This window comes from Myotis brandtii, unplaced genomic scaffold (genome assembly GCF_000412655.1).
Source record: "Myotis brandtii unplaced genomic scaffold, ASM41265v1 scaffold806, whole genome shotgun sequence".
NCBI classification, from domain to species: domain Eukaryota; kingdom Metazoa; phylum Chordata; class Mammalia; order Chiroptera; family Vespertilionidae; genus Myotis; species Myotis brandtii.
This window is the reverse complement of record NW_005371249.1, coordinates 1,775,088-1,795,890: the sequence shown is the minus strand read 5'-3', so window position 1 is coordinate 1,795,890 and position 20,803 is coordinate 1,775,088. Positions and strand designations below refer to the sequence as shown.

At 43.1% G+C, this 20,803-nt stretch overlaps 1 protein-coding gene across 1 annotated transcript; it reads right to left on the bottom strand.

The window, feature by feature from the left end:
- Positions 1-19,078: 19,078 nt before the first annotated feature.
- LOC102257688 (olfactory receptor 2S2) lies at positions 19,079-20,038 on the bottom strand. Its single transcript, XM_005884029.1, has one exon. It carries the CDS (start codon positions 20,036-20,038, stop codon positions 19,079-19,081), a length of 960 nt encoding a protein of 319 aa, XP_005884091.1.
- Between the last annotated feature and the right edge of the window lie 765 nt (positions 20,039-20,803).

Here is a 20,803-nt window from a genome sequence, read left to right as displayed (position 1 = left end):
AGAAACATCGATGAGAGAGAAACATCGACCAGCTGCCTCCACACCTCCCACTGGGGATGTGCCCGCAACCCAGGTACATGCCCTTGACCGGAATCGAACCCGGGACCCTTCAGTCCGCAGGCCGACGCTCCATCCACTGAGCCAAACCGGTTTCAGCCGAACTATTATTCTTAATAGTAAAACATTATAAGTTCCAAGAATCCATCTATAGGGAAATAAAAAAAATTACAGTACATCCACAAAATGAATTAATAGCCATTACAAAACGAACTAACTTGGAAACTGCCCATTATAAATAGAGAAAAAAACAGCCAGTTACAACATGGTTTCATAAAAAAAAAAAAAAAAAAAAAAAAAGCCATAAAGAGATATCCCTTCTCCCCAAGAAAACAAAAAGAGAAGCAAGAACACTCCTAAATTACACGTGTGTGTATATATGAGTATAAGTGTCGAGAAAAGTCTGGAAGGATATGGTTGCCACCGGGACCACAGGCCTGGAGGGAGGAGGAAGCCTGCTTTGTTTACTTCTGTATTTGGATTTATTTTCACAAGCATGTGTTGGTTTTTGTTAGATGTGATAATGTTGTTTTTTTAAAAGATGGTACAAAGGTTAAGACAAGCAAACTTTGCTGTTACTGTTCAGTAAATGGTTTTTGTTTGCAAAAGAGCTCTCTGGGTTGAGCAATACCAGAGCTCCACTTAGCAAGAACTCTCCAGACCACAGATGAACCGAATCAACCCCCTTCTCTAGGCGCCTGGGAATGAGGCAGCACGAGTTCCCGAGGAAAACGTGGCGTCCTGCACCCCTCCCGGCCCCGTGCGGCTGTGTGATCTGACGTTGGGAGAGGGAACTGACACCTGCCTCTACGTGTTGCGGCAGTTCTAGACTGAATTACAACGTTCTGGCCCCCCTTTCAGTGAACTTTGAACTTCCTCATAATTCACACTCCCCTTTTTTAGAATCCATAACTCTCACGTGAGAGAGAGAATATTTGATCGCAACTAGTTATTGAATGACTCTAATGTAAACCCAAGGTATTGCTGATATTGAAGGCTCAGCCCTTAAAAGGGATAGGCACTGGCAGAGAGAGGAACGGGGGGGAGGGGGGAAGTAGGGAGGGGGGTGAGAAAGAGAGACAGAGAGACCAAGACACCAAGACCCAGGAAGGCGGCCAGGCTGGGCTGTGGGTCTGGGGCTCCAGCCCTTGCTCTCTCCACGGTGCTCAGGCCACAGGCTGCAGCAGGTGTGTGAGGTCTAGCACCTCACACGCTACCAGGTGCCCCAGGTTCGCAAAGCTGCTCAGCAGCAGCGTCTCCCACGTGAGCCTGGGCCCCAGGAGAGCTGTGTCGACTGCAGCTGACAGACCAGGAAACCAAGGCTCAGTGACACCAAAGTGACAGGCCCCACGTCACTCGGCGGCTTGGCCCCAAAGGTCAGGACAGAACCACGTCTCCTTTTTCTTCGTCTCCACAGCCAGAGCGTCGCTTTGACCTCTTTTATATCTTCTCGTCCCAGCGTAGGTTTTGTTTGCTAGAAAGAAGCCTGCTGCGTTAAAACGCTTGCAAGTCGATGGTCCAGAATAAGGTGTCCAAATTCCAAACTGATACGAATACTTAGCATTCAGTAATGGTGCATTGGGATCCAGGAACTCTCAGGAATTCCTGAGATCAGAAATGGTTCTGCATTTTTAGAACATTTTATTTATAGGACTTTTAAACTATGAGTGACCATAAGAAGAAACAGTGAATAAATTTCTGTGACAGGGTGATGCTAAATTTCAGATGTTTTCAGTAAAATGTATGTTTTATAGTTTACTACTATGAACCAATACATTGTGACAGGATTATTTCAATAGCATGTAAACATGATTTGTACCTGATACAGACATATTATAGAAAACATTAGAAAGAAGAGAACATTAACACAGATAAATGCCAAATAAAAATTGAAAGAGAATATCACAAATATTTAAAATTTAAAAATTATTACTTAATAACGAAATTTAGCCCGAGCCAGTTTGGCTCAGCGGATAGAGTTTCGGACTGAGGGGTTCTGGGTTCGATTCCGGTCAAGGGCACATGTCTGGGTTGCGGGCTCGATCCTCAATGGAGGGCATGCAGGAGGCAGCCAATCAACGATTCTCTCTCATCATTGATGTTGCTATCTCTCTGTCCCTCTCCCTTCCTCTCTGAAATCAATAAAACTATTCTAAAAAAGAACTTTAATAACACAAAGCATTAATTGCTCCATCTGATAATTTTGAACTTGTTTTGTGACATATTCCAGACACAGAACACTTTCTTTTATTGTGCATTAATGTTGGTTAAATTAAGAATGTCTCAAACGTCTTTCAGTTGAGTGTTAAGGCATGTGCTGCTTCATAAAAGCTCATTTCCTTTTTTAAAAAAAATTGATTTTAGAGAGAGGAAGGAACATAGAGAGAGAGAGAGAGAGAGAGGGAGAGAGAAACGCCGATTTGTTGTCCCACTTATTTATGCATTCATTGGTTGGCTCCTGTATGAGCACTGACCAGGGATCAGAAACTTTGGTGCATTGGGATGTTTTCTAACCAACTGAGCCACACCGGCCGAGCTCATTTCCTTTTTAAAAAATACTTTTTTATTGATTTCATAGAGGAAGGGAGAGGGGAGAGAGAGAGAGATAGAAACATCAATGATGAGAATCATTGGTCGGCTGCCTCCTGCACGCCCCCTACTGGGGATGGAGCATGCAACTCGGGCATGTGCTTTTAACCAGAATCGAACCTGGGACCCTTCAGTCCGCAGGCCGACGCTCTATCCACTGAGCCAGGGCTCGTTTCCTTTTTTAATGAGAAAAAATGTTTTGTCTGCTGCCCTAGTCTTGATTTTGCTGCTGAGTTCAATATTGCTTTTGCTGACCCAGATGTGAGGGCAGTTTCTGATTTCACGTTGGATGTTCTGCAGCAATCACATCTTTTTACAGCTCTTCAGTTAGGTACTTACAAATAATTGTAGCCTGTAGTAAATACGCAAACACTTGGAAATGCCAGTGACCATTATTGGGAAATTTTCAAGTAACATTAACGTTCATACCTACTAGCAATATTGATAGCACTACACAGAATCACTTGCTGAAATCGCCAATATAGCGGGCTTATTTTGCTTCTAAAATGTGTTATTTTTGTGTGACAATACTCATAGGATTTGTATAAGTATCCTATAAGTATAAACTTACTAACATTTATTTTATTTATAAAAATGGCTTACTGTTCGAAGTAGCACAGGCCATAAGCACACACTTATAACTAGTGTGTGTGCTGGTAAACTGACTCTCTGAAAAAAAAAATGTAAAAAAAACCCTGATATGTAACACTTGACAGTTTCTGAAGGGAAGTATAAATACTTCCGTGGTCAATTTCCGGTTACCTGTGTGATGTCGCTGAGAGTCACAAAGAGAAGTGCATGACGGGCTCTCTCCAGCCTGTGTGTCAGCTCCAGCGCACTATTGCTTATAATGTGACACCAGCCACAGGAGAGGGCACTTAGATGAGGACCACCTAGTCTTAGCAACTCCAGATAAGTCTCCATTTAAGAAACATTTAGCTCGGCCAGTGTTGTTCAGTGGTTGAACATCGACCTATGAACCAGGAGGTCATGGTTCAATTCCCAGTCAGGGCACATGCCGGGCTTGCGGGCTCGATCCCAAGAGGGGAGCATGCAGGAGGCAGCCGATCAATGAGTCTCTATCATCATTGATGTTTCTATCTCTCTTTCCCTCTCCTAATAAAAATATATTAAAAGCAAAACCTTTATACACCTGTGAAATCTGAAAATCTGGTAACCACGGGCAAGATGGATGACATCCACTGGTCTCTCTGACAACCTTTCATGGAGCTGGAGTTTATGGGAATGGCCACTAGATGTCACTCTTGCATACCTACAGCAGCTGGGTAATTTCACGGTGCAAATTACAGAAACCAGAAATGGGGTCCACTTACTTGACAGTAAATTAAACTTTATTGACAGAGTGTTCTTTTTTCACATACAGATAGTTTCTGATAAACACTTATTTTTATTAATGTTGGAAAACAAAATTAATTTTCAAAGTTCTATTCTTAAAAGGAGCATGATTACTTTCCTAATTGCTCTCTTTAAATAGGCTCCAATATACTCAGAAACTTACTGTACTTACAACAAACTGTTTCTGTCGGACAAGGGCCTCTTGAGCTGATACCTTGATTCATGTGAGCAGAGACCATGGCCTGTCCATTTTCACAGAGCACACAGCATCTGGCGCAATGCCATGTTTAATGTAATGATAATCACCTCCATTTATCTAGTGGTTTACACTTCACAAAGCCTTGATAGTTTACTTCCTCTCAAGGGTAGTTCAAGCTTGTCCTTATTTGTAATAAGCCAAAGGCTAATGTACATTCTTTATAATAAAAGCTTTCTACTTAATTCAATAATGAATGGTTACTGAGCACTACCACGTGCTAAGCACTATAGTATAGTGTGCCCTGTGCTGGGTACTGTGTGTGAGCAATGAACACAACCGATGAAGGCCCCTCCCCCAGGGAGTGAACATTCAATGGGGAGGTAGTCAATAAGCAAACCAATGAAGAGATGATTTGTCAGGGAGCAATGAGAATTATGGGAAAGGATAAAGCAGTAGGGGGATGGAAAGCAATGGGAGGGTTTCACCGTAGGCAGGTGAGCAGGTGCCCTTCATGCAGAGACCCGAGTGGTGTGCAGGGGAGCACAGTGTGACCATCTGGATGAAGCACATTCCAGGTCTTGGGGCCGAAAGGAGCGTGGAGGTTTGACCTCAAGGAAGGAGCTTGGAAGGACATCAGTGTGGCTGGAGGGGAGGCAAGGAGGGACAAGTGGTGGGAGATGAGGTGGGAGAGCTGGACGAGACACAGATTGTGTGGGAGCTGGGCTTTATTCCCAAGCGTGACAAGAAGCCGTTGGAGGATTCTGAGCTGGGGAGAAACATGCCCTGAAACGGGAAGCATGGCCTGCAAGGAAGCATGGGCACCAACGGAAGGGGGTGCAACCTGGCTATGCATTGAAGGGGGCAGACAGGACTCCCTGAGGCGTTGGATGTAGAGGGTGAGGGAAGGTAAGCAAGGATGGTGCATAGGTCTTTGGCCTGGGCAACCAGGTGGGGGACGGTGCCCCCATTTACTTACACGGTAAAGACGGAGGCTGGGACAGTTGTAAGAGGGGCATTGACACACAGAGTTCTATTTGGGACTTGTTATGCTTGAAGGTTCTATTTTGCATCCAAGAACAGACAGGTGCTTATTCAAGTCTGGATTTCGGAGGATGGGTAGGGGCTGGCCAGGTTGCTCTGAGACCCTTGTGAATCTCTGCTACTGGGAAGCTTAGATACAATAGGAGCATTTAACTTACTCCAGTGGCACCTAGAAATTTAGTACCTTCACTGTGTTTCAGCTGAAATGTGTAGTAAGTTTTACACCTACCAAAGCTGTCAGACATACGAACAATATGTTTCAAAACATACAAAGCATAATTCTGAGAAGTTAAAGAGTACAATTTTCTGTTAAGTTTATTTAACTAATTTAGAAGTTACTTTGCTTCTGAAGGACAGTTGTATCGACTTACGAGAGACTTCCTTGAGCCCCTGCTGGTGAGAGTGTGTGGGCCCACATACCTGTTGAACCAGCAATCCCCTTCTGCAAGTCAGTCCTAAGAAAATAATCAAAGTGGAACAAGTTTTCTGAATAAAGATGTTCATCTCATCACTATTTACAAGAGAAACATTGGAAACAAAGTAACTGCCCACCAATTCATGGCAACTCAGTAATTATGGCATATTCATGGAATTAAAAATTCACACATTCAAATGACACCAACAAAGGTTTTTTATTAACACAGCAGGGATGGATATGATATAAAATTAAGTGAATCATAAGTATAACTGTACACCTCTAATCTCAATCACATTTAAAAAAAGCTGTGTATAAAAATGACCAAACAGAGGGACATTACTTCCAACTGTTTAGAGCAGTTAAACCCAGAGGATATAATTCCTTCTAATACTGCTTTGGTTTTGTCCAAACTTCCCACACTGGGCATCTCAAAATAAACCATCATTTGGAGTGAAAGCAACAACAACAAAAAGGGAAAATGGAAAGACTAGCCTTGGCCTGGGCATCAGAAGAAGAGGATTTGGGTCCAGAGCCCTGGCTCACCCTTCGAGCATGAGGAACTCCATTCCTTCTCGGAGTCTCAGGCTTCTCACCTGCAACGTGTGGAAAGAAGTCCAGCCCTCTCCCTCCGTGAGATAATGAGGAGATCTAGCATTATGCCCGCAGAGGGGCTGATCTCAGAGCAATTCAAAGTATGGAACGTGCCGTTTCCACTCCAAGGCTCTAGGGACAACGGCCTATTTACCCATGAGCGAGCGCAGTTACGGGCGGAAGGTTACTGAAGGGGGAGCAAAGCTCACAGGCACACTCTGTGAGACAGTTGGAAACTTCAGATTTGGAAATGACTAGATATTCGGTGATATTAAGAAACTACTTAAAATTTTTACACATGGTAATAGTCTTATGTCATTGCCTTTTAGATATGAGTGTATCTACGACACATATTTTATTGGTGTAATGAGACAGTGTTTGGGATTTGCCTCAAAATAATGATGGGGTCAGAGAAGTCGATAAAGATGATTGGTCATGAGATGGTCATTGTTGAAGCTGAGTGATAAGCAGGCCATGATTATCCACTAAATGATTTTAGTTTTGTATATGTTTAAAATTATTCATAATTTCAAGGTCAAGTAACTTGCCTACCTTTTTGTGCTTAGCAAGTGTGGAGTGAGAATTGGAACCCAGGGCTGTTTTTCTCGAAAGCCTGTGTTCTTTACGGCTGTGCTACTCCGCCTGGTTCCACGCCATCCGGGGCGGGGCTGTTCCCCCAGCGTCCTCCCCTCAGGTTCCGCCCTCTGTTTGGATAACTCCTGGGTCCGGGCATCCCACTGGAAGATTCTTCCCAGGATGAGCTGTAGCTTCGAGCCCCTCGTCCCGTTTCTTGCCTGGCCACAGCCACCCCACCCCAGGCCAGGCTAGGCTAGGCAGGCTCTCCTGGCTCCAAAGTGTTCGGTGCTTCTTCCAGGGCACTTACCACACTTTGAACTGCTCCTTCACTGTCCACCTTCTGCTCGTGGCTGCAACTCCCTGGAGGCAGGGCCTTGCTCGCGGCACTCACTGCTCTGTTGCTCCATGCTCAGGCTGTTTGCCTGAGGTATATGGATATGGAGGGACCCTCAGCATGGCCAGGCTACTATATAAAGATGAGTTCCACCCTAGCTGGTTTGGCTCAGTGGATGGAGCGTTGGCCTGCAGACTGAAGGGTCCCGGGTTCGATTGTAGTCAAGGGCACATGCCCGAGTTGTGGGCTCAATCCCCAGTAGGGGGCGTGCAGGAGGCAGCCGATCAATGATTCTCATCATTGATGTTTCTATCTCTCCTTCTCCCTTCCTCTCGAAAACAATAAAAATATATTTTTAAAAAAATGACTTCCCTGGAGGGTTGGCCTGCTGAAAGGCCTCAGGTCAGAGGACACAGGGAGACCTCAGCCCTAAGCCCGTGGGGCTTGCTCTGGGTTGGAGACTCGCATGGTGGGAGGGGTATATAGGGGACACTGCGAGAATTAAATTATTTCTATGGGGCTTGACGTTTTAGAGGTGACTGGGTATTGTCGGTTATCTTCAGGGCAATAGAAAATGAAAAACAGTGAATGCAAGCCTGAGGTGTTTAATTTTGCCAACAAACTTGCCACCTTGACCCTAGATTGTAATGGGATTCTGTTAGAATTGCGTCATTGTTTTGTCTGCTTGCTGCTTTTGTTTTATGTGGAAAAGCTCCTGAGATTTTTGGCCAAAGGGACTGAAATGACAGATAATGCTCCTAGGATGCAAGATAGATGTGGGAGAGCAACTGGGTGTGCTGTAGAGGGTACCCGGCTGAGGGGTTTCTGCAGTATGGAACGGCTCTCAGCTGACTTGTGTGATCTTGTTCCTGGGGACTGTGAGGGCTCACGGGCTCACAGAAACCGTCACACTTAACGGGATGGGTAAAAGTTGTCTGATGGCAATGCTTGCTGTATTTTCTAATGATAATTTTAATTTATTATTATTTTTCTTTTTAACTTTGTAAATTCAAAGATAAAATACATTTAAAAGGAAACTTGAGTTTGCTCTCTGGGGAGACTAAGAGGATAGATTTTTATTTTTTATCTTTAAAAAAATGTGTGTTCAATTTAAGATCTGGAAACAGCCCAAGTGCCCATCAGTAGACAAGTGAATAAAAAAGCTGTGGTACCTTTATACCATGAACTACTATGCAGCAGTGGAAAAAAAAGAATCTCTTACCCTTTGAGACAGCATGGAGGGACCTGGAAAGTATCGTGCTAAGTGAAACAAGTCAGGGAAAGACAAGTATCACATGATCTCACTCAGATGTGGAATCTAATGAACAAAATGAACTGATGAACGGAGTGGATCCAGAGACATGGAAGCATGGAACAGAGTGTGGAATCTTAGGGGGAAGTCGGGGGAGGGTGGATGGGTGGGAGGAGATCAACCAAAGAACTTGTATGCATATATGCACAACACATGGACACAGACAATAGGGTGATGAAGGCCTGTGGTGAGGGGCGGGGGCTGGCCGGAGAGGGTCAATGGGGGGAAAAGGAGGACATATATAATACTTTCAACAATAAAGATTTTAAGAAAAAGAACTTTAAAAAATACCATTCTAAAAATAATAATAAAAATAAAAAATGTGTGTTTATTCTTTAAGAATAGAAATTAATTTCTAATACCCTATATTCAGACTTTATTGCTATTTTCCATTTTTATTTATGTTGTTCATTATGAAAGTAACATTTTTTATTTATAAGATTAAGTTGGTGTAGTTTTATTGTGATATTTTATATATATAAAATATATATAACACTTAACATTCTTAAGTGTTCAGTGGCATTAAGTGCACTCACAGTGTTGTACTACCATCGCCACCATCCAGCTCCAGAACTTCTCCCGTTTTCCCAAACTGCAACTCCATATCCATTAAACACTAACTCCCCATCCCCCACTCCCAGCCCCTGGCCACCACTGTTCTACTTTCTGTCTCTATGAACTTTAATATTCTAGGTACATCTTATAAGTGGAATCATATAGTATTTGTCTTATTTGCCTGGCTTATTTCACTTAGCCTAATGTCTTCAAGTTTCATCCATGTAGTGTGTCAGAATTTTCTTTCTTTTAAAACATTTTTAAATTCAAAAATATGGTTTTATTGATTTAAGAGAGGAAGGAAGAGGGAGATAGGAAATTCAATGATGAGAGAGAATAATTGATTGGCTGCCTCCTACGCGCTCGCCCCCCTCACGCCCAGGGATCAAGCCCAAAACCCAGGCAGGTGCCCTGACTGGGAATCGAACTGTGACCTCCTGGTTCATAGGTCCACGCTCAACCACTGAGCCATGCCCTCTAGGCAACAATAAATACATAAAAAAGTATAAGTATGTCCCAAAGTATGTAGACGTATTTATATTAAAAAATATTCATTGTTTATCCGAAATTCAAATTGAATAATTGAATTGGCTCCCCCCCCCCCCCCCCCCCCCACTCCCCAAATCTGGCAACCCAACAGCAAATGCATGGGGACTCCACTTGTGAAACAGGACTTTTAACCTTCAGGCTCCTTAGTTTTCTCTCTTGGAAGATGGTTGAATTTTCTTTTATTTTTTAAAAATTATCTTTATTTTTAACATATATATTTTTATTGATTTCAGAGAGGAAGGGAGAGGGAAAGAGAAGATAGAAACATCAATGATGAGAGAGAATCATTGATTGGCTGCCTCCTGCATGGCCCCCACTGGGGATGGAGACTGCAACCCGGGCATGTGCCCTTGACTGGAATCGAACCTGGGACCCTTCAGTCCACAGGCCGACGCTCTATCCACTGAGCCAAACCTGCTAGGGCTGAATTTTCTTTTCTTTATTCAGTCCACTTATCCTGCATGTCTACCTAATATTATAGCATTATATTGAAAAAATGGACCTGGTTTACATTAGCACCAACAGAATATAAGATTATTTATTTCCCGCATCAACATCAGATATGATAGCTTTTAATTTTGGATAATCACCAGGACAGAAAGTTTGAGACTAGCTGGTTTAGAGTACTTTTTAAATGAGACAAACCTTACTTTTATGATGCTTAGCATCAAAGTTTTATTTATAAAGAATTTTAGACTTTATTCCACATGGTAAAGGTTTGTACAATGAAATGTAACGACTTAAAACACATTAGCTGTTTTTAAATTCCAGCACTGGCTTTCCCAGCTACTTCCAACAAAAGTGATCTTTTCTGTGCATACTCAAGTCAAAGCTCAAGAATTTCAAATTAGCAAAAGCCAATATTTACATTTGAAAAGAAAACATTTGAACTCAGAACCCATTAAGATAAAAAAGTTAACAAACTGAAGATGCCTTGTTAGTTGATGGCAACATCTAGGTCAGATAACTTACACTGACTTAAAACAGCATTCCCTCTAGCTTTGTGCAATCATATTTTTAATTATTGCAGTGAAGATTAAAAACAACAACAACCCTAGTCTCTTTCATCTACATTTCCAAGAAAAGCTGTTGAAAGAACAAATTTCTGTTCAGTTGTTTTTTCCTTTGCTTATTAAAAAAAAAAAAAGTGTCAGGAATCCCACCCCACCCTGCTGCTGGGTAAGAGTCAATCATTTATTATTCCTGGATCAAACACAAGCATTCATGCCTATGAAAACATTTTCCAATGAATGGGATCTTGGTCTCCACTAAAAACAAAAAATGGCTAAAAAGAGACTTCAATTTATTTTCAAGTTCTATGACTAAATTCCTGTAATTCCTAACGGGTGAAAATATTGGCATTTTACTTAGGATCGGATTTACTTCTTTGGTGTCTTCCGAGAGGTGCTATTGAGAGCTATTTGTGGCTAGCTTTTTAAGAGACCAGCTGGACCTCAAGTGGAATGAATATTGACACTGACATACAATGCACAAGGGAAGGCAGGAGAGAGAATGGAACACTTTAAAAAAATAACTTAATATAACCAATTTTTACTCCAAACGTTTAATATTTGGCAAATCAAAAAGGCTACTTTCTCAAAATGACCAAACTTATAGCTGAACCCTTTGTTTGTATTTTTATATTAAACCAGGAATTATATATCTTGTCAAAGTTCTTATCTTACCAACTAATTCAATCAACATCACCAAATACAATCAATCTCAACATACTTCATGGTCTTCCTTTCCTCAAACCTAATCAGTTATAAACTTTATTCATCCTCTAGTAACCAATATATCCCCTAAGCCAGTGATGGCGAACCTTTTGAGCTCAGCATGTCAGCATTTTGAAAAACCCTAACTTAACTCTGGTGCTGTGTCACATATAGAAATTTTTTGATATTTGCAACCATAGTAAAACAAAGACTTATATTTTTGATATTTATTTTATGTATTTAAATGCCATTTAACAAAGAAAAATCAACCAAAAAAATGAGTTCACGTGTCACCTCTGACACGCGTGTCATAGGTTCGCCATCACTGCCCTAAGCTAATCACCTTCCAGAGTGATCAAACCCCTTTTCCAAACATTCCCAATCATCTAGTCAGCCACGATCCAGCAGTCATTCATGAAACAAATGTTATTGTGGCAGAGACCAATAATCTTTCAATATCCATTTTTCATTCTTCCCTTTCACTAATAGAAACCCCTAAATTTTAACTGAGTTCATGGCTTCCCAGCTAAGCATGATATTTCCCACCATCCTTTGCTTCTGGGTGTGACCACATGACTAAACATTGGCCAATGGAATTGAATGGAAATGATGTTTTCAACTTCTGGGTCAAGTCCTTGAGATAAAAACTGTCCATTCCTTCTCTGTGCCCCTTTCTTTGGGATGAAGTGTTTAAAATAAAGTGGTGAACAAGCTCTGATCATTTGAATGAAAACAATGGACTAGGGGAGAGTGGAGCAAAAAAGAAAGAACTGGGGCCCGGCCAGTGTGGCTCTGTGGTTGAGTGTCGACCTATGAACCAGAAGGACAGGGTTCAAGTCCCAGTCAGGGCACATGCTTGGGTTGCTCAATCCCCAGTAGGGGGTGTGCAGGAGGCAGCTGATCAATGATTGTCTCTCATCATTGATGTTTCTCTCTCCCTCTCCCTCCCACTTCCTCTCTGAAATCAATCCTATATAGTAAAAGCCTAATATGCTAAGTGTCCGGTCGACTGGTGGACCATTCAACTAATCAACGTGTAATATGTTAATGATATGCTAAGGCTGCTCAACTGCTCGCTATGACATGCACTGACCACCAGGGGGCAGACAGTCAACTGGTTGACCAGTTGCTATGATGTGCACTGACCACTAGGGGGTAGACACTTTAACCCATGGGTCAGCTTGCTGCTGGAGTCGGGCTGATCAGAACTGAGAGAGATGGGTCAGACACACCCTGGAGCCCTCCTGCGGTCCCTGCCTGGCTAGCCAACCTCCCATGTCCCTCCCTGCCCTGATCATGCACTGGTAGGGTCCCTCAGCCTGGCCTGCGCCCTCAGCCGTATTACAGCGATGCTCTGCTATACTCAGTTAAACTTCATCCGCACGGATACATACCTATGTCTTTATTTGAGTCTTTGTGGGTTTTAGCCAATGGGTTTCTAGTCATTTCCTCTTAGTGGTAAGAGGCCAAACCTTTGTCCTTAGGATCACAAATTCCACATGTTGACAATGTTGTCTTCTTTCTACAGCAAGGAAGAGTGGCAGGTGCAATGAGTCCCAAGGACTTAAATTTTCCAGCTGCTTCCATTGGTTCCCAAGATAGTAGCCATGAGCTCCATAAGGCAATGTAACTTCATCTTTACTCTGTAGACTCTACAGTGTAGAAAGCATTGCTAATCCAAAAAAAATACACCTACCTTTGCTTAAATATGTCAATTCTTTCCTGAAAAATTTATTGCTAAGGGGAAAAGGTCATTAAAAGAAAATAAATTTTTTGTTGTTGTTAATTCTCACCTGAGGTTATTTTTTCTATTTATCTTTTAGAGAGAGTGGAAGAGAGAGGGAAAGACAGAGAGAAACATCGATGTGAGAGAAACCAGGGCCCAGGCCGGGAAGGAGCCTGCAACCAAGGTACGTGCCCTTGACCAGAATCGAACCTGGGACTCTTTGGTTCGGAGGCTGACACTTTATCCACTAAAGCCAAACCAGCTAGGGCCTATTAATTTTAATGAAAAAAAAAAGTGATGCATTTCATCCTGTCCCAATGTACCCTAATAGTACTCACAGAGACAAAAATATTAATTGAACAATAAAAACAAGTTTATGTAACAAGTCACAATTAGAAAACAGAGTTTGTATGTTAGATGCAATATAGTAAAGTTTATAGTCCTCACCAAAGTGGGTGAGACTGCTGGAAAAGCGATTCTTGGGAAGGATCTGTCTTCTTTCTGCACCATTTTCTTCAACGATATTTCAACATTTCGGAGGTTCACGGTGATCTTGCATTCAAACTGCACTAAAAATAAAATTACATCACAGAAAATTCTTTTAGAGCAAAATAAAAACAAATACATGAATGCTTCAAAACCTGGAAAAAACAGTGTATGTGTGCACAGCCCACGAAGCCTGCCTCTTCATCCCTCTCACTTGGCTATATGTTTTGGGTTCATGTCTCTGTGACAAGTAATTCCTATTTGTTCCATATGATATCCTCCGACTAGAAACCGCAGTGCTGAGGACTAAGTTGGTGAGTGTATCTTTGCCTGAAACCATCAAGTTAAAATACTGCTTCTTGTAGCATAAGTCATTGGGCGAAAACATGGTCATGTGGAAAAAAGAAAGTCAGGGTCTGAAAAGTGGTAGAATCTGTCAAAGCCATTGGTCAGCAAGTCGTTACTGAACTGTCATTATGTGGGGGACGTGCATTGCTGAGGCAGGGGGGGCGGGGGGGGGCGGTCAGGAAGAGGCAGCAAACCAAAGATCTTTACAGGGGTCCACACTGGGGAACCGTCAGCTAAATCCTTATGAAGTGTGGCGAGAGACCGGCCTCTGCCACACCCTGCCCTTTTTGCCAGGGGAAAGTCTTAGTGCTGCCACAAAGCTGTTACAGGATGTTCTGAAGTGGCATTTACCTGGTGACTTATAAAGAAACAGGACCGAGGCCTGCCTCTGCCTGCCGGGGTCAGCATAGCGTCTGTTTCGTTAAAGGAGGAATTGAGTCTGGTTGGGCAGTGGATGTGTTTCTGGAAGAAAGGACAGAATCTTGCTAGTCTTTCCACTTTCTTCTGAAATCTCTTGAGTGCTGGCTGGGTCTATTTGAGTTCTTACCCATCCCTGGTTCCCACTGGAAGCCTCGTCTGGTGCTGCTAGAGCCCAGAGGGTGTGGGTTTCAGAGCTGGACAGATTGGATTCAAATCCTGGCATTTCCTTCTCTGAACACTTTCAAGTCTTTGTTATTCACTCCCCACTCCACCTTCCTCTGACCTTGCATTCTCCTCCAGTTGCATCAGATCATGTTTTGCTTCCAAACTTCACTGTGTACAAGTGTCCAATCCGCCTTCTTATCAGAAAGACTTTTGTGCTGGACCTGAATCCTCTGGAATGCTCTGGGCGTGTTTTTGCTCCTCTAGTGCAGCGGTTCTCAACCTGTGGGTCGCGACCCCTTTGGGGGTCGAACGACCCTTTCACAGGGGTCGCCTAAGACCATCGGAAAACACATATATAATTACATATTGTTTTTGTGATTAATCACTGTGCTTTAATTATGTTCAATTTGTAACAATGAAAATACATCCTGCATATCAGATATTTACATGACGATTCATAACAGTAACAAAGTTACAGTTATGAAGTAGCAACGAAATTAATTTTATGGTTGGGGGTCACCGCAACACGAGGAACTGTATTAAAGGGTCGTGGCATTAGGAAGGTTGAGAACCACTGCACTAGTGGTTCGACTACACTAGCTTCTCTGGCTTCTGTTTGCTCTTCTGTCTAGCGGCCCGGTGGCCTGCAGCTGGCACTCTTTAGGCAGCGGCCATCCTGAGAGTGGGGCAGGCACTGCAATCTGCCTGCCTGGATTGGGGTGTGAGGCAGCAGCCACTCGAGAGTCCTTTAATGGGCCCTAAGCTGCAAAGGCTAGTGAAGCTTGGAGGACCCTCTGCTCAGGGCCAGGGACGCCCCTCCCCCACCGCCCAGCTCTTCCAGCGACACTGACATGAAAGCCACAGCCCCGCCCCTCTATGGCCCGGAATCACCAATCTAACCCTCGAGGTACCACAGCATTCCTTCTTTTTCTTGCCCTAAGACTCTGATGCTTGTCTCCAGGACCTCCTCACACAGAGGGTTAAAATTCCTGTACCGGTTCCATCGTGTAGGGCCCTAACTGAGCCAGGACACCACCCACATTCTTGGAGCCTGAGCTGCTGGTTTTAGGAGAATAGAGTAGCGGGATGGAGGTTGGGTCCTGAAGCATCATGGGTTCTACAGAATAAACTGCCCTTTTCCAGAATTCTCCTCACCCTTCCCTCTCACCCAGAACGTTTTTCTCACTGTTTATGTTTTAATGTTTGATTCCTATGGAATTTATATGGGTGTTTGGGGAGGGGCCTTTTGGAACTGAGGCCCAGAACAAGGAGCCTGGTCCTGAGAACGTGGAAAGATGCAGGACATTGGACCCAACTGAGTAGGGAGCACTGCCGCTGCTCCTGGGCCTCACTCAGGGCATTGCAGGGGCAACCTGGGCAGGAACAGGAGGCAACGGGAAGGAGCAAGTCCCTTCCCTCCCCCCTCCAGCCTTCACTCGCCCTCCAGCGCCCACTGTGAGCAGCACCCTTAGGGAGCCAGCTGGCAAAGTAGAAACTATGGTTTAGAGTTCCAGTCCAGCACCATAAAGCTGCGTATAGTAGTCCCTCCCTCATTATCCACAGTTTCACTTTCTACCGTTTCAGTTACCCGTAGTCAACTACAGTCCAAAAATATCAAATGGAAAGTTTCAGAAATCATTAATAAGTTTTAAATTGCGTGCCCTTCTGAGTAGTGCGATAAGTTCAGCATATCTATGACACACCAGCCTGTCAATCACAGTTGCCATCTCAGGCATCAGATGGACTGTCACAGTTCATAGTGCTTGTGTTAAAAAAAAACCCAACAACAACTTATTTCACTTAATAATGGCCCCAAAGCGCAGAGGTAGTGATGCTGCAGTTTGGATATGCCAAAGAGAAACCATAAAGTGCTTCCTTTAAGTGAAAAGGTGAACGTTTTCAGCTTAAAGAAAAATAAATAAATAGTATGCTGAGGTTGCTAAGATCTGCACTAAGAACAAATCTTCGATGGGTGAAATTGTGAAGAAGGACAAAGAAGTTATTGCTAGTTTTGCTGTTGAACCTCAAACTGCAAAAGTTATGGCCACAGTGAGCAAGACGTGTTTATTTAAGATAGAAAAGGCATGAAACATATGGGTAAGAGGCAAACACAAAATGCATTTCGACTGACAACCATGTGCAGTGCCAGAAAGCACGGAGCCTATACAGAGGCTGCAGCAAGGATCCCCGGAGAGGAGTGACACCAGGATCACTGCTTTACTGCAAGTAAGGGATGGTTACACACTCAGGAATGGGCTTGGGCTGAAATTATAACCATTACTGGAGAGAAAGGCTGCATCTGCTAAAGGCTGCTGAGTTGAAGTTGACTAAGTAGACAGGATAGCATCCAAAGCAAGTCTTTAATTGTGATGAAACCAGGCTCTTCTGAAGAAGATGCCCAGTGGAACCTCCATTCATTAAAGTACAGTCCTAGCCGGCTTGGCTAAGTTCCATTCCGAGCAAGGATACATGCCCGGTTTGCAGGCCCCTCCCCAGCCTGGGCCCTTGTTGGAGCACATGCAGGAGGCAACCAATCGATGTGTTTCTCTCACATCGATGTTTCTCTCTTTCCCTCTCTCTTCCACTCTCTCTAAAATCAATGGGAAAATATCCTTGGGTGAGGATTAAAAAAATAAATAAAATAAAGTACAAAGGCACCAAGGCATAAACCATGGAAGGACAGGTTAACTCTGGTACTGTGTGGCAATGCTGCAGGGCATATGCTGAAGCCAGGGCTAGTGTACAGCGTGAAGAACCCATATACTCTCAAAAACAAAAGCAGATGGTCGGTCCTCCTTCCGATCTTTCACTAGAAAGTCAATAGTAGCCCAACACGACGTCATGATGCCTGCGTCATTCACCTCACTTCATCTCATCATATAGGCATTGTGTCATCTCACAAAATCACAAGAAGAAGCATGAGTATAGTACATGTTTCTCATGTTTTGCTGGCTGGTTAAAGGAATTTGGAAGATAATCTTGCTGTATGCTCTGTAATTATTTGAACAGTATTAAAACCTTCCGTGTCCTGAATATTTAATAACATTCATCTGTGAAACTCTGGGCCTGGCATGACAATTTCTCAATTTCTTAGTAGGTGGTTGGTGTTTTTAGGTTGTTTATCTCTTTAATGATTAACTGGGTAATTTATTTTTTATTATATTTTCCCCCTAAGAGTCTCAAATTTATTTCTGGGTATGGAGCAAGAATATTATTATAAAATTTCTAATTTTCTTGGCCACAATGGTATGGATCCCATTTGAGTTGGGTGGTGACTCTGGGTTGAGGAACCCTTGGGGGGTGGAGATGAAGGGCAGTCTGAGCTGGCACAACCCTAGTCCCTCCACCATCTTCTACCTCCGTTCTGGCTCCATTCAGAATTTCATCTTAAAGATTTCATTGGGGTTTTAGTCACTATAATAAAAGCATGAAAAATCACTGACCCCAAACTGTGAAGTTGAAATAATACATTTGAATAAGGGTAATAATATGTTAGTATTCCTGTCCCCCAAAAGAGTTTACCTTGAATTTCACTGAGAATACTAAAGAGAATTTTCTTCAACATTTACACCGTCTTCCTGCAATCACTCTTTATCAGCAAAGACAGATGGTTTGGGTTGTTAGTTTGTTTCTTCTCTATTGGATTAAAAGTCCTTATGAACTGTCAGAGGTTTTCCATTCTGCTCCCTCCTTTCTCTGGACTTCTAGATTGATTACTCTTGGGAGCTGGCTTGGAATTCCTCACCAATTATGCAGGTGAATCTTAGATGTCTCCTGGTGAGCTCACTTCCATCTCCCTCTGACCTGTCTGTGGCTTTGGGGATTCTTAGGTAGAAAGTGAGTGATGATTGCCACGTGGCTGCATGCTTGGTCGAACAAGGTCAGGTGACTAAGTAATTAACCTGATCCTCCTTGACACATATCAGTTCCCACGTTACCCTGATGACCCATAGGAGGCCAATGATATCTAGGGATAGAACCCAGAGATGAACAATATTTTTAAAAAGTGAAAAGACAAGAAGCCTGAACCTTTGACTTTTGCATCTGTTTTGCTACATCTTCCTCATTACTCTCTGCTCCAAGAGTATGACTGATTTTCTGGTGGGAAGTTTGAGGAGAAGGGAAAAGGGTTAATTATGGAGACATAGGGAGGGAACAATTTAGGAAACAGTTTTAAGAATTAATAAGGAGAAGGAAACAATGAGGATAAAGATAAAAATATTCTACTATTTAATATGGAACAGGAAGAGTTGAAAGGTAACATAAAATAAGGACCCATTCAAATATATTCAAAGAAAGAAGCCAAAGAGCCATTGAGTTACAGGCCTTCAGACTAGAGCTTTTTATACGTTAAACAATAAAACTTGAAGAGCTGCTTTTTCTTGACATCAATTTGTTCACTATATATCACAGAGATAGAGAACTATACGGCTTTACCAACAGGAACATACTTTTGTAGAATTGCTTGTAGAATGAGGTGAAAAAAAAAGTCTCATAAAATGTTTTCTGTTCACACATAGCCATTCGGTGGAATTAGACTTGCCTGTGTAACCTTTGATGTAGTTGGCCCTTCATCTTGAATTCTGAGATTCTCAGGTGAGAGAAGCTAGAGAGCAGAGAACCATCAGAACTTTCCCCCCATCACTGGGCGAAATGTTTGCGAAATATCAGGTTCTTCACAGCGGCTTTCACATCCTTGTTCCTCAGGCTGTAGATGATGGGGTTGAGCATGGGGGTCACCACCCCATAGAAGAGAGAAATGAGCTTGTCTGAAAGGTCCTGTTTGTCTGCCCCCAGAGGGTCCTTGGATTTGGGTTTCCCATACATGAAGAGGATGGTCCCATAGAAGACGACCACAACTGTGAGGTGGGCAGAGCAGGTAGAGAAGGCCTTTCTCCTTCCCTCAGCTGAGGGGATCCTCAGGATGGTAGCAATGATGAACACATAGGAGAAAGAGATGAACAGGACTGGGATGCCTAGGAAGATCACATTGGCCACTGTCATACTGATCACATTGATGGAGATGTCAGTACAGGCCAACTTCAGGACAGCCAGGATCTCACAGGTGAAGTGGTTGATGACGTTGTCCCCACAGAAGGGCAGTCGCATTGCTAGGGATGTCTGCACCATGGCAGTGGAGCTTCCAGCTGCCCAGGAGCCGGCAGCCATGGGCACGTAGGCAGACTTGCTCATGATCTCAGGATACCTAAGGGGTTTGCAGATGGCCACATAGCGATCAAACGCCATCATGCCCAGCAGCACACACTCTGTGGCTCCCATGGCAAAGGAGAGAAACATCTGCACAGCACAGGCTGAGAAGGGGATGGTTTTCCTGGGGGTCAGGAAGCTGTCAAGAATGAGGGGAACTGAGGAGGTGGTGTAGCAGATGTCCAGGAAGGAGAGGTTCCCCAGGAAGAAGTACATGGGTGTGTGCAGGTGGGAGTCAGAGATGGTCACCAGGATGAGGACCCCATTGCCCAGCAGGATCACCAGGTACATCAGCAGGATGAGCACAAAGAATGTATTCACCAACTTTGGGTGGGCAGAGAGGCCCAGGAGAATGAACCCCACCACTGGGGAGGTCTGATTGGACCTGTCCATGGTGCATTTACTTTGTCACCTGCAAGAACTCAGAAAGCTAGCTTCATGATTCTCTGATGCCTACATTGGTCAGAAAGCCAGTGGGGAAACGCCTTGCTGAGCAGCTGGAGAACTGCTCTGGCAACGTGGATGGTTCTCTGTGTTGTTCTAAGTAAAATGCAGAGAATTAGATCAAAATCTACTTGAGGTTATTTGGCCACCCCACAGAGATGTTTGAAATGTTACCTGATTGAATTTTATATTCTAATCAAATTCAAGATAGGAATCACTCGTGTACTTCAAGTTATACCATGTGTGGCTGATTTATTTTAATCCATTTTGTGAGAAGTGTTATATTTCATTTGTATGTTTTTCCCCCCTTTGGGACATAGATCTTGGGGCACTAACTGGTCTCTTCCATCCTCAATTGCTGACGGTTCCCCTCTCCACATACTTTTGGATATGACTCTTCTTCATTTATAGTTCTGTCTGACAGCCTAAAGGCCCCTAAGCTATTCATTCATTCATTCATTCATTCATTCATTCATTCATTCATTCATTCATTCATTCATTCATTCATTCATTCATTCATTCATTCATTCATTCATTCATTCATTCATTCATTCATTCATTCATTCATTCATTCATTCATTCATTCATTCATTCATTCATTCATTCATTCATTCATTCATTCATTCATTCATTCATTCATTCATTCATTCATTCATTCATTCATTCATTCATTCATTCATTCATTCATTCATTCATTCATTCATTCATTCATTC

What these genes read in the sequence shown, in the direction of transcription:
- LOC102257688 (XM_005884029.1), bottom strand. Translation starts at nt 20,038, where the DNA reads ATGGACAGGTCCAATCAGACCTCCCCAGTGGTGGGGTTCATTCTCCTG.